Genomic DNA, 14,651 nt, shown 5'->3' on the forward strand with positions numbered 1-14,651 from the left:
TCCTGTCCTCCTAAGTGCCAACGTTTTTTTTTTCACTTCATCTCTATTAAGATTTATTTTGAGAGGGTAAAGGTGAAACAAGCTGTTTCTCAAAAATCTACATACATACAACGTGATTACAGTCACAACTCTTCTTAGGAACTCAAAAATTAGAATTCATTGCAGGAATTAAGAAAATTCCTGTCCTTTTTCGTTTGCTCTTGAACGTTATTTAGTAACAACAGTTAACCAGTAACTACATTTTACTGGTTTATTTTTTAATTCAAGAAAATAGAAGGAATTGTGTTCACTCTGAACAGAATTTTACAAATGATAATGTGAATTCTTTGAGCTAACTGAAGGACCAGAAGTGAAGTTATTGTAGGTTATGTTGTCAAATAAAGGAGACTCATTTTATAGCTCAGTCTTCCATAAACACTGTGGAAAAACATTTGAACACTTAAAATTCACGTCTGCTTCATATTTTTATTCTACATTTGTAGTTTTAAAATAGAATGCTATAGGATGTTCTGAATTGATAAAGTGAAAGCCAGCACTCATTATTTGAAGGATATGGTTTATTTCACATTTTACTATGTTTTGGGGCTAAGCAACATCAAATTCCAGGATATATTTCTTTTTATTACCCTTTTAATAGCAACAAACGGAGCAGACTTTCATATTTCATAGACTTCATAATTCATGTTTGAACATGTTCTATAGTTTGGGCAATTGCTATTAAAACTGTTAAATGTAAGTGGTTTTTCTTTTCTTTTTTTTTTTTTACTAAAGATAATAAACACTATATATTATTTTTCATCATGGGAAGATTTGAGAAAAAGACATTTAAAGTTTTGGCTCAGATTTAACAGTATACATATACAATTGTAGTTCATTGATTGCTCAATGGAAAATACAAACATAAGAAGTTGGATTCCTAAAGCACGCATGCATTTATCATTGGAGTTATTTTTGTATAAGTATGGCAAGTAGAATAGATAGTATTTAAACTTTTAGATTAATAGGAAGATACAACAGAAAAGAAAATCAAGCTTAAAGTTATTGCTGGGTTAGGGTTTTATACTTTGAAACATCAGCATAAATGAAAATAGACAAAAATGTGAACCCACAATTCACCTTTTATTCCCTTCTTTAGGAGTCTGTAACTAGAACCTGAGTTTGTGAACGAAGACGGACCCTTGGAGAAAAAGGGAAGTTCAGTCGGGCATCCAGAGTTAACACACTGTGTTCCCCTCCATGAAGTTGATTCTCCAGGACTTGTAGAGATGGGCAGTTTTAAAGAGTTGACATTTCTGTGTCTAGTCAGCCTAAAAGTGCTTGTACCATAATAATATGGGATAGTGAGGTGCATATAGGCCCCAATTACTTATTATCTCCTTTAAGATGCTTGGGATAAATGAAACTGTTAAGAAATGTTTCTCTGGTTTTTAAAAATATACAGACTCATTTCCAGAATTCCCCAGGAAGTAAGAACTATTCCTTTTAAAGTGAAGAACATATTGCATCTTCTACTTCACTGCATAGATATTTCCTGCTCTAAAATGCCATCCTTCATTCACATACACATTTTGGAGCAGAAGGCGACTGAGGCTGGGCAAGGAGTAGGAAGAGGAGATATTCATGTCAGGTGGGCAGGAAACCAATAGCTGAGTTTTAATATGGCTAAGTATTTATTTATACCTGTTTTAGAATAGCAGTTAAAATACTGCCTTTAGAATAGACAGTTTAAAGCATTTTTATATAGTTCATACATATATGGTTTACAATGTATAATTACCAAACAGCAAATTTTTCATAATGCATAGATATTGCCAAAAGTTAATGTTCTGTGAATTTCATGTCTTTCATTATCAGTAAGATATTCTCTAATCAATGAAAAACAAGAACTAGCTTTCTATTTCTATCAAAACACACATTACTTCTCATCTTTTTTGATAATAAGCGGCTGGTATTCCTTTTTATTAAATTTAGGAATAAAGCTAAATCAGCTGTGAAAATTTCTAGTTACTAGGACACAGTGGAATGTACCAGGCCCACTTAGAGAAGGAGATCAGTATTTAAAAATATTTGTGATAAGTATGGAAGGAATATAAAGAAATAAACATATGTCCCTTAAGTAGCTTGCATTACTCTTTTTAGTTGGTATAAATACCAAACACTAATGAAGAAAGTAATGATATGAAAAACAAATAAAGAATTACCCTTAACCATGTTGTGTCCTTACAGTATTGAAAAGGAGTACAAATTTAGTTTCACAGAGGAAGTGGAATTGAATCTGTGCTCTGAAATATAAATTGCATCAGCGGGGGAGGTGGAGGGCACTTCACGTGGGAAGGAAAAAATGCTGAGAGCAATTGAGAGGAGAGTGAGCAAGACACACGAGAACGCAGTGAAGAGAAGGACTGGGTGGAGAAGACAGCACATGTTGGGGTGAGAGAAGATAGTGGGGAATAAGATCCTCTAGAGAGAGGTTCTCTTTTGTTAGTAATATTAAGGCCCTAGTACTAGGACCAAGCCAGAGGGTCTAATGCAATGTAATAAGCAATAGGGAGACATTATTGAATAGTTGCTTTAATATTTTTATATAAATTAGTAGTGTCTTTTCTTACACTCAGTAGAGTCAAAAAAAATGTAAGCCTCCAATCTTATTTTCATCAACTTAAAAGTTCTCATTTCAGAAGAAGAGGTCTCATGTCAAATGCTCTCTTCAAATATGAAAACCCTTTAGAAGTTAAAGGATTAAACTAAAACCCTAATCCTGAAACATATGGGAAATCCCCTTGAATATATCGATAGAAGAAATCCATGCTGGAATAGTTGCAGTTCTGATTTTAATAGCATAGAAGGATTGTATTGTATCCTTCAAGAAAGCTAACCATTGGCAGGATACAGCAAGGAAGAGACTGCTCAGTACCCAGCAGGGCAGCTTTCCTATAGCTGCAGATGGGGTTGTTGAGAGTTATTGTTCTCCTAAGGACAGAGTGCCCAGGGAGAGCATCTCCCAGAAGCAGGAGGCCATCAGTTACTCACTTCTCTCCAGATACGGAGGAAGCAGTGCATAATCCAGAACACCAGGCTCCCTGTGGTGTGCTCTGACTCACTCCAGATCTACCATAGAGAATGATGATGATGCTCATTTACATTTTGTGGTCCATTCGTGTTTTTCAAGGGTGTTTGCTTTATCTCACTCTACTTCCTTAGTCTTTCAACTCGAATTTGAGGCAAGTAGGATAGATAAAACTTGCTCAACATCAAGTCAATGATTAGCAGAATCAGGACTCCCTTTTAGACTTTTCTGATTTCAAATCTGGGTGGCTCAGTGGTAAAGAATCCACCTGCAATGCAGGAGACCCAGGAGACACAGGTTCGATCTCTGAGTCAGGAAGATACCCTGGAGGAGGAAATGGCTACCCACTCCAGTATTCTTGCTGGGAAATCTAGAGACTATTTGACTCCTTTAAATTGTTATTTCCTATGTGATGAAAAGCTTTCATTCTTTGTTGTAGAAATTTTAAATAATATACTGATAATTAATTTCTTTAATTGAGTGCTTTAGAATCCACTCAGCAATGCTGGTTTTTAATTATGTTCAGTTTTGCATTAGGCACTTTTCATATAGTAGCAGTTCTGACTGGACCTAACAAAATGGTGGTAAAATTTCATTTTCAGTTATAACTGTGTGTGTGTGTGCACATGCGCGCTCAATCATGCCTGACTCTTCATGACCCCATGGACTGTAGCCTGCCAGACTCCTCTGTCCATGGAATTTTCTAGGCAAGAATACTAGAGTGGGATGCCATTTCCTCCTCCAGGGGAATCTTCCAGACCCAGGGATCAAACCTACCTCTCTTAAGTCTCCTCCATTGACAGATGGGTTCTTTACAACTGTGCCACCCAGGAATTCCCCAGTTACTGTAACTGTGTATGTGTGTGTGTGCTCAGTCATTTCCAACTATTTTCGACCCTGTGGACTGTAGCCCACCAGGCTCCTCTCTCCATGGGATTCTCCAGGCAAGAATACTATAGTGGGTTACCATGCCCTCCTCCAGGGGATCTTCCTGACCCAGGGGTTGAACCCACATCTCTATGTCTCCTGTATTGACAGGTGGGTTCTTTCCCACTAGTGCCACCAACTATATCCTATAAAATACTTAACTAGCTAGCTGGGAGCTTTCAAGCAATGGTCCCTGGAAAAGCTCCTAGCTCTATCTTCATTAGAATAGCTGGAAAACCCTGCTAAAACTCAGATTCTGGGCCTCCATTCAGAACTCACCAACTGAGAGTCTTTGGTATCTGCCTTTGTAGCCAGCATCTCAGGTGATTCTTCTGCACACTGGTTTTTAAAATCTCAAATTTGAAGGACTCCTCTTTCTTTCTGATGAAACTCGATCCTCCTTTCTCTTTCAAGTTCAGTAGTGTGCTGAGCTAAGAAAATTATTTCTTATTTTTTCCCAATTCAGTCCTTCTTGAAGAAGTCAAGTGAAGTGAAAGTCACTCAGTCGTGTCCGACTCTTTGTGACCCCATGGACTATATAGTCCATGGAATTCTCCAGGCCAGAATCCTGGAGTGGGTAGCCTTTCCCTTCTCCAGGTGATCTTCCCAACCCAGGGATCTAACCCAGGTCTTCTGCATTACGGGTGGATTCTTTACCAACAGAGCCACAGGGGGAACCCTCAGTCCTTCTTAACATCTGCAAAATCACACACATGCATTACTAAGGTCCCAGATCCACTCAAATCCTGGCCAGGCCAACTAACACAAGGAAGAAATTGTCAATGTGTGTGTGTATGGGGGGATGTGGATGAGTAAAATATTGTTTTATTAATAAGAGTTGGGACAGGGAAAACTCAAAGGCAGCAAGACCTAGCAATATAATGCAATTATAATTCTATAACAATTAATGATGCAACATATGAAATAAAATATAATGATATAGTAATTAGAATTTTTAGGAATGAATGTTAATTACATATGATCTAAGATTATTAACATGATATAATGAAAAGTTTACTGGAGAGCATGAGGAAAAAGACATAACAAGTTTTGCTGTATCTTCATAAACCAGTAAGATCATTTTACTGTCCTTGCAGACCTAGAAATACTCCATGATAGAAATTGGAACTATGACTAAACTTGAACTTTACTCAAAGGCTAGTTGGACAAGATTTATTTTTAATCAAAATAATATGATGCATTTTGCCTCAGAATTTATCATTTCTGGACTAATCAGGGAGTACAAATTCTTGGAAAAAATTTTATCTTTCTCAGGCAGATTTCATGTTTTGTGCAGATTTATTATGATGTTGGAAAATATTTCTCTCAACAAGTTTCTCATTTAAATGATAGGGGAAAGCATATTGATTCACAATACCATGAAATTATCACAGTGCTGTAAGAAAACATTACTTTGTTCATGACAGAAATATTAACTTGCCTTTCAAACTACTTTCTGGCAAAATAAAGTTCTAAATATAATCACTTAAAGTTATTAAGAGGGTATTAGAAACACATTTTCTAAAAGTTTCATGTGGACACATTTTGAATTGAGCAGGATTATTTTTGAAGGACTTTACAATATATTAAGGAAAAATCCTTCAAGTTTCCTTTCTACTGAAATATAGTAAACTTGATTTTCTGACCACAAGTCACAAAAGTTTTTGTGTAAATTCATGAAGAAGCTCTCACTCCGTGAGGTAGAGGAAAGAATGTCAGCAGGAAGCAAATAACCACTCCCACTTTCATGATATTTGCTGGAGCAAATGTCCTGGTAACTGGTTTCCAGTTTTTCTCTATTTCTTTTTGACATGAAACTCTTGATACAGAGTTTAAGAGTTAAACTCTTTAGATTAAGATAGAGCCTGTGAATATGGGGATTATGCTTTATAAAGGAACTTTAAAATTTGGAAAGGCTAGAAGAATTTGGAAGTGAGTCCAAAAGAAGCTTTTCTTCATTTGGAACAGGAAACTAGCATAGCCTGGAGCACAGGGAGGGGTTTGAGGTAGGAGTGGAGGTGAATCGAGTTCACCAGGAAAATGAAAGGAAGATTGTGTTTAGAGATTCAAAATGGAAATGCATCCTATATACGGGCTGACCGATCACCTGCCAGTACCTGGATAAACTGTTTATGCTATGGATTTGACTCTGAGTGGTGGTGGGGGGTGGGGCATCTATTGCAAAACAAAACAATTAAGGATGAGGGACACATATTCTCATACCAACCCTCTGAAACAGACCGTATTTCAAAAACAGAAGTGAATTTTCGAACATGATTTGTACATGGCTATGCCAAATGGCTGGGCTGAATTTAGTACTCTGTAGCTTGGCTTCCTATCTTTCTTTGGTGTATTGACCTTGACATTTACACATCCTTCATTTGCAAATATTTAGAAGATATTATATATTTGGAAATATTAAATATTTAGAAATATTAGAACAAAAATCCTCCACTTACTTTTCTGGTGCTGATATATTTAAAATTGTAGCAGGAACTTAACCTTCATTAGCTCATATTTAACCATTTTCTGTGATATTTATTGGGCTTCCCAGGTGCACTAGTGGTAAAGAACCCACCTGCCAAGGCGGGAAACAGAAGAGATGGGGGTTCAATCCCTGGGTCGATATTATTTTCTTCTACCTTATAGTTAAATATATGCATTATTATATCGTTACATTTGTTATGGGTGTGAAAATTAATTTTCTTCAGGAGAAATCATCAGCCTTTAGTACCTTGGAAAATTTTCATTGAGAGAATAAATCCTAGGTATTCAGAGAAGCATATTATGTTCTATGCAATCTGTTCTTCATACAGTTTTTTAAAGTGCAAATTACAGGTTATTAGCCCCTACGTACCTACCCTTTAAAGACATTAAAGAGAAATCACTCATATTAGTTTATGAGGAATTAATTTATGAGGCATGATCTACATCTTCATATGGGGGAAACACGTAGATGGAATGATAATTACTATAACGTGTTATGGCCCCTTGGAATAAAAAAAAAAATGCTTCAAACACAAAGAAATAAACTTCTAACTCCCAGTCACTTAGAATACTGTTTTCCTAGATTTGAGCTTTTAGTCCAACTCAGAGAAGGTAGTACATGCATATGGGTAAACCTCAGCCCGCTTGAAAATCCATCCTTTGGGTTGATGGGCTATATCTCTTAGAATTCTCTAATATCAATATATAAATTTCTGAGGTGGGTGTAAATAAATTAACAGATTATTTTAGCTTTAGCAAGGTCTTTGGATAAATAAATAAGAGAATCAAATTTTGGTGAGAAGGAGAAAAAGAAAGAAGCAGAGAATGACAGAGTCTCGAGCAGGCTTTGACTGTCAGCAAAACACACGGACCCTGGGAAATAAAGAAAAGAGGATAAAAGAGGCGACAAGAGCTTTGGATAACTCTCATCTGCTTGTTAGTTGCGCCGGGGCCAGCCTGCTCAGACGGCACCTGTGAGCTCTCACGTGTCTTTGTGTGCGTCTTGTATCCCAAAGAGAGGTCGTCACTGCACTAATAGGCCCCTTCTCGTGAGTTCCTCATTTCTGTTGAGAACAAGTTATCTCAGTGACGCATGTCTGTCTGTCTGTCCGTCTGCTCCTTAACATATTTGCTGTAGATTCTGCCTCCGTGATAGCTTTCTTCTGTTTCTTCCTTTATGTTCCCCAGTGCCAGAATCAAGTTCAGGACGTTATCACCTCTTGTCCACACTAATCACTGCTTTCTAACAAAAAGTTATTATGTACGCTCTCTGCTTAAATCATTCAGATTTTTTTTTTTTTTTAGAATTGCCCTAAACTTGTAATATATCTGCTAAAAAGCATCAGTGACCACTCATTGACAGCAACCAAACTGACTGTAGACTTCTTTTTCTAACATTCAAAAGCAGTCACAGTAATGACCAGTTTCTCTTTTAATCTCTTCTTCTGCATTCTAAATAGCTGCCAAACTCATTGTTGTTTTATGATCATGTCCCACCAAATACTTCCAGGATGCAGTCTGAAATCTTTGTCGCCACCGCTTGAAGTATGCTCTTTCATATCTCATGCTCAAATGTTGTTTCTTTGATATTCATTTTGGATAAATTCTTGATAAATCTTTCCCGATTTTTCTCAACCAGATGTGGCTTTTCCTTTGAATTATCATAAAAATATAAACAACTTCCATGCCAATCTTCATTTTTTCTTTTCTATTATAGTGTCAATTTTTTTTGTTTCACTTTTTAGATTGTAAACATTTTAAAGCAAGAAATAGTGTATTATTTCCTGTATCTTCTATATAGTACATCTCAATGCCTTATACAAAAATAAAATTCTGTAAATACTTATTAGATTGAGGGGAATGTGTCATTGATACATAAAAAAATTATGTACTCTGAATCACATGACTGGGAAAGAATATTTACAATATACATAAAGGTGTACCTTAGAACAAAAGGGAATGCATTATTGTTTTCAAATTATTTTGCTTGATGGTAGACTAAAAGGTAGCATATAACCTTGCTGGTTCAAATGAAATGAAATCTTCTCAGAAGCATGGTTCTTTTGTTTGCAAATCCCTGTATAAATATGGTAGATAAACTTATGAAAAATTTCTCTGGCTCACTGAACTTGTGGACTAATTAGATGTATACATTTAATATGTAATTAGTATAATGTGAATCTTTGCTTGTTCATTTCTATCAACTGGAAAACTATAGAGATTTTTTTGAAGTCAGTGGAAAGCTCTAAGAATTTCTATCACATTCTCTCTAACAAAAAGGAAATATCTGCTAAAGTGCAAAGTACCATAGACATTTTAGTTGGTAGCTGAGCTTATTAACACTGACAGAAATGAAATATGTCATATTTTTAGAAATACAGGCATATAATATCTATGGCAAGTAATGTAGGGTACTAAATGCCTTCAGTTTAATTCCTAAACATGACAAACTTAGAACATCTCCCCCTTGACCCTCCCTGAGTTATTTCTACTAAAGGTAAGGCTTTGATTTCAAATGTTGATAATGTATGATTAAGAAAATATTCTTCTAGGAGTTCATATTAAACAAAAAAATGTTAAATATTCAGAGTTCAATATCCAGAATTATTCTGCAATACCTAACTTATTTTATGATTACTCTTTACTATCTAAATACAAAGACAGTATCAACCTCTGACTTTCATATCTCCTCTTGTCACACTAAGTCTTTTTTAGCTCTCCCCTACCTCTTTTGCCCAGGGTAAGATGGAGAGGGGACAAGGGTTAGGTAGGAGAAATATGTACTTTGTGGTGAATTTAATCTTTTCTATAAAATAATAGGATCATATAATAAAGCAATAGGATTATACAGAAATTATGGATAGAGGTATGTTGTTAAAAGAAAATTCTTCTATAATTGTTATAAGACATAAACCTGAAAAATCAGTTATTTATAATACATATGTTTCCAGTTAGTTTGTTAGAGACTTTGCATAGGCAAAATATTGTTTGCAAACAATAAATTATTTTCTAATTTCACATACTCTAGAATGATGGTCAAAAATGTCTTTAAATCAGTACATTTTATATGCATGTTGCCATTAAAATATATATTAATACCATCTTCACAGCTTTAATTCCTTCTAAAAATTTAAATGTTTTATTTAACATTCATTTAGTTACTTCACCTCGATAGAATCCCAGCCCTTTCATAATAAACTTGTTTGAACTAACATCGACATCGCACAAGTTTTTGGAATGCTTTCTTGAAGTCTTCATTAAAGATTGTATAAATCAGTGGGTTTATAAGGGAATTGAGATATCCAAGCCATGTCAAAAAATTTGACATTTCTTCAGAAATCTTACACTTTTCACAGACATTAACAACCAATTCTTTTACAAAGAAAGGAAGCCAACATATTACAAAGGCACCCAAGATTAACCCCAGGGTGGTGGCCGCTTTGCGTTCTCTTGTGCCTGAGATCTTTTGCCTTCTCCAAGATCTCTCGTGCTTGAATTCAGACCTGGGACTTTTCACTGTGCTATGAATTTTATCAAAGTCCATTGATGGATCCGATAAAGACTTTTCTAGCATGTAGGGTGTGGAGACCAGTCTCGTGCTTTTCTCACCACTCTCCAAAAGGACTTGGCCATTCATCTCCTCCTTGGCAATCCTGCTTGCTTGTCTCTTGTGGTATAACGTCTTTGCTGCCTTATATATTTTGTAATAGAGGATCAAAATCAATGTTAATGGGATGTAGAAAGCTCCAAATGTTGAGTAAATAGTGGAAACGATGTGGTCGTGTTTGATGATGCACTCATCCTCTTGACTAGTTCCTTGGTGCCTCCAGAAGAGAGGAGGCATAGAGATAAAAATAGATATAATCCAAACTATGGTAATCATAATGCCAGCATGCCTGGGAGTCCTTTTCCTGGCATACTCAACAGCATCAGTGATTGCCCGGTACCGATCCAAAGCTATAGCAGAGAGATGCAAGATGGAACACGTACAGCACGTAATGTCAACGCTCAGCCAGATGTCACAGACCACCTGTCCCATAATCCAGCTCTCTCTCACAATATATACAATGCTGAAAGGCATCACCAGGACAGCTACAAGGAAATCTGTGACCGCCAGGGAGCAAATTAAGTAGTTGGCTGGGTGGTGCAGCTTTCGGGTAACAATAATTGCAGCAATCACAAGTGAGTTAATGGTGGTTGTCATCAGTGCCAGCCCGGAGAGAATGAAGGACACCAGAATTTTGGATGGCCTTCTGTTTAACAGTTCTTCTGAGGTCAAGTTTTGATCAGATGAATTCAAGAAATCCATTTTTTGTTGTTGTTTTAGAAGATTAATAGAGCTGTTGATACCTGTAACAGAAGAGGGGGAAAGCAATTCAGAGACGGTTTCAAAGATTTTTCTCTTCCTTGCTGAATACTGTTTGTTTGTTTGTTTTTAAGTATACATGTACACTTTCCCAGAATACTCGATGGATTTAAAATATGGAGTTGAGGTTGCAATTTTCCTTTTCTTTTCACTTAATTTAGGAAATCCAAAGCCAACAGTAACAAACAATAACTTTAAAAACATTTCTTAAAATAGGGCTCAAATAAAACAATTCTTATGAGTCAATTAACCTATCAGTAAAATCTCTATTATAAAATTGTGTTTAAAATCTTTATCAATCTTAGGGGAGGAGAGGGTGAGATGTATGGAAAGAGTAACATGGAAACTTACTTTACCATATGTAAAATAGATAGCCAATGAGAATTTGTTGTATGTCTCAGGAAACTCAAGCAGGGGTTCAGTGTCAACCTAGAGGAGTGGGATGGGGAGGGAGGTGGGAGGGAGGTTCAAAAGAGAGGGGATGTGTGTATACTTATGGCTGATTCACGTTGAGGTTTGACAGAAAACAATAAAATTTTGTAAAGCAATTATCCTTCAATAAAAAAATAAAAAAATCTTTATTAACCTTAGCTATGTTTTTCTCTTTGTCTACAGAAAAACTTTGAAAGCACATTTCATTAGTATATATTTGTGTACTATATAATGTAATATAAGAAAATATCATTTTAAAAGCAGTATTCAAAACCATAAACAATTTTGTACTTAGCTCAAAGTTATGTTGAGAACATTATCATTGGGCTTGTGGAGACTAAAGGACGTTTCTGTGTATTTTATGTCAGGATATAAAAGGTTATAAAAAAGTAAAATAAGCAAGAATAAAATATTTTTAGTGTATTTCTGGCATTCCATGATCATTTTATGAAATTAGGAAATGTCACACTGTTTAATAGTCTTTGTGGAAATAAGTAGTTAATTTGATTTAAAGGGACAAAATAAAACTGGTTGAAACCAAATAACCATACAACACTGCCCATTATTACAAGAACATATATGACCTAAAGAAAACACTGAACAAGGTGAACTTGCCAATAAGAAAAACTCATAACATCACACACTCTGAAATGGAAATTATCCTTTTTTTTTTTCCATTTATTTTTATTAGTTGGAGGCTAATTACTTTACATCATTGCAGTGGTTTTTGTCATACATTGAAATGAATTAGCCATGGATTTACATGTATTCCCCATCCCGGTCCCCCCTCCCACCTCCCTCTCCACCCGGTCCCTCTGGGTCTTCCCAGTGCACCAGGCCCGAGCACTTGTCTCATGCACCCAACCTGGGCTGGTGATCTGTTTCACCCTAGATAATATACATGTTTCGATGCTGTTCTCTTGAAACATCCCACCCTCGCCTTCTCCCAGAGTCCACGTCTGTTCTATACATCTGAGTTTCTTATTGTTTATAAGACCTTACTTATAACCTTATTTTTGAAAGGGAACCCTCCAAACTCAGCTTGAAATTTTTATTTCAGTTCATGCTGTTATTTAATTGCAAGTCAAATAAGAGCAATTAGAGTGTAATGAAGTAAGATTAATCTTTTTTTTTTTTTTTTTTTGCATCAGCCCTTCTCTCTTTAACAATTCTTTGGTAACAAACCACATCTTTGGAAAAGACAGAGAAAAGATGGAAACCTGAGACTTTATTCTTGTAGTTATAACTATTATTGCACCTCTATATTCCTTCTTTTTACTTTAAAATGGTTATGTTTCACTTATTGGAACTGAAAGAACAATAAAACTACTTGATATTTTTATATCAAATGCTTCTTATGGAGTGTGTGTATATATACATACTATAAAACCTTGGAGTGCAGCATGTTTTAATTTCCTGCTTGTGTTTGAGTTACCAGTACTAAATTTAATTTTTCTTTTCTCATATTCATTGAAGGCAGGTGCTGATGACTTGCTCCCAAGCAAATTAAATGGCATAAGAAATCTGAATACCTACTACTCATAAAATAAATATTAATAGTTGTCAGGATGTAACTGAAAAGGAGTTGTATGTATATCTAAATTATTTATATCAACATTTAACCATTTGTAAAGGGCAACCAAGAGAACTCCAGATAAAGAATGGAGGCTACAACCTCCTTAGAAATGCTAAACCAGTGGTTCTGGAATTTAGTTTACCTCAGAGTCACCCTGAGGGCTTTTCAAAGAGGAGTTATTGGGTCCTTCCCTCTGAGTCGGCGACTCAGTAAATCTGGTGACTGCAGTCAAGAAATTAAAAGACACCTGCTCCTTGGAAGAAAAGCTATGACCAACCTAGACAGCATATTAAAAAGCAGAGACACTACTTTGCCAATAAGTTCTGTCTAGTCAAAGCTATGGTTTTTCCATTAGTCATGTATGGATGTGAGAGTTGGACTATAAAGAAAGCTGAGTGCCGAAGAATTGATGGTTTTGAACTGTGGTGTTGGAGAAGGCTCTTGAGAGTCCCTTGGAATGCAAAGAGATCCAGTCAGTCCATCCTAAAGGAAATCAGTCCTGAATATGCATTGGAAGGACTGATGCTGAAGCTGAAACTCCAATACTTTGGCCACCCGATGTGAAGAACCTATTACTTGGAAAATACCCTGATGCTGGGAAAGACTGAAGGCAGGAGAAGGGGACAACGGAGGATGAGATTGTTTGATGGCATCACTGACTCAATGGACATGAGTTTGAGCAAGCTCCAGGAGTTGGTGATGGACAGGGAAGCCTGGTGTGCTGCAGTCCATGGGGTTGCAAATAGTTGGACACGACTGAGCAACTGAACTGAACTGAAGTCTGGGGCAGACCCCTGAAATCTGCCTTAACAAGATCTCACAGGATGCTGATGCTATTGGTCCAAGGAGTCAGGGTTCTGGTTCCACACGGTTGTTCTTCAGTGCTTTGTCTGATCCTTTCACCTCTATGAGTTCCTTTCTGTTGAGAGCAGCTCTGACATTTCTGCTGTATAACTTACTTAGCATCTCTCTTTCTTACATTCTTAATTTATTTCTTGCTGCTGCTGCTGCTGCTAAGTCGCTTCAGTCGTGTCCAACTTTGTGCAGCCCCATAGACGGCAGCCCACCAGGCTCCCCCATCCCTGGGATTCTCCAGGCAAGAACACTGGAGTGAGTTGCAATTTCCTTCTCCTAATTTATGTCTTAGAGTTTCTCAAATAAATGATCTTTATCTAGCTTTCCTTTTGACTATTCTGAATCCTGACTTCCTGCAGCTCTTGGACCCTCTGCCCTAGACCTGTTAACTCCCCCTTGCCACACATCATTACTATTCTTTTCACCCTCTTATGAGAGCTATGCCATATAATCATATTTCCTAGATCAGTTTTGCACTGCAGGACCTGGTAAGTAATGATGTGCTAGTCTATACCATCAGGACGTCCAAGAAAATCCTCGATGTGTGCTTTCAATTATCAGTGGACCTCACAGTCTACTTTTTTCCCTGGAAACATCTTTAAGGGGTCAATTGTCACAAGTGAACTGCTTACTCCAAAGCCAACTAGACATTAAAAATATGGCAGATTTGGGAACTCCCCTGGTGGTCCAGTTGTTAAAACTCTGTTTTCAATGCAAAAGGTGCCAGTTTGATCCTTGGTCAGGGAACTAAAGTCCCACATGCTGTGTGGTGCAGCCAAAACTAATAATAATTTAAAAATTAAAAAAAAAATTAAAAACATGTTAGATTAATTTCTACACTTTTTCCAGTCTCCCCCATTCTTTCATCATAAAATCTGCACTATATAGTCAATAAAAGCCTAAATATTTTCTTAATTGGTTAATTCCTTCGCAAAAGTGTT

At 36.5% G+C, this 14,651-nt stretch overlaps 1 protein-coding gene across 2 annotated transcripts in view; it reads right to left on the reverse strand.

The window, feature by feature from the left end:
• Positions 1-290: 290 nt before the first annotated feature.
• The window catches only part of HTR1F (5-hydroxytryptamine receptor 1F), a 143,362-nt gene continuing 129,001 nt past the window's right edge, over positions 291-14,651 (reverse strand). For both annotated transcript variants that reach the window (XM_070455048.1, XM_070455047.1), the window contains one exon: positions 291-10,831. In XM_070455048.1, coding sequence (XP_070311149.1) covers positions 9,690-10,790 — 1,101 coding nt within the window. In that variant the 5' untranslated portion in view covers positions 10,791-10,831 and the 3' untranslated portion in view covers positions 291-9,689. The remainder of the gene's footprint in view (positions 10,832-14,651) is intronic.

Source organism: Odocoileus virginianus, chromosome 25 (genome assembly GCF_023699985.2).
Source record: "Odocoileus virginianus isolate 20LAN1187 ecotype Illinois chromosome 25, Ovbor_1.2, whole genome shotgun sequence".
Classification (NCBI taxonomy): Eukaryota; Metazoa; Chordata; class Mammalia; order Artiodactyla; family Cervidae; genus Odocoileus; species Odocoileus virginianus.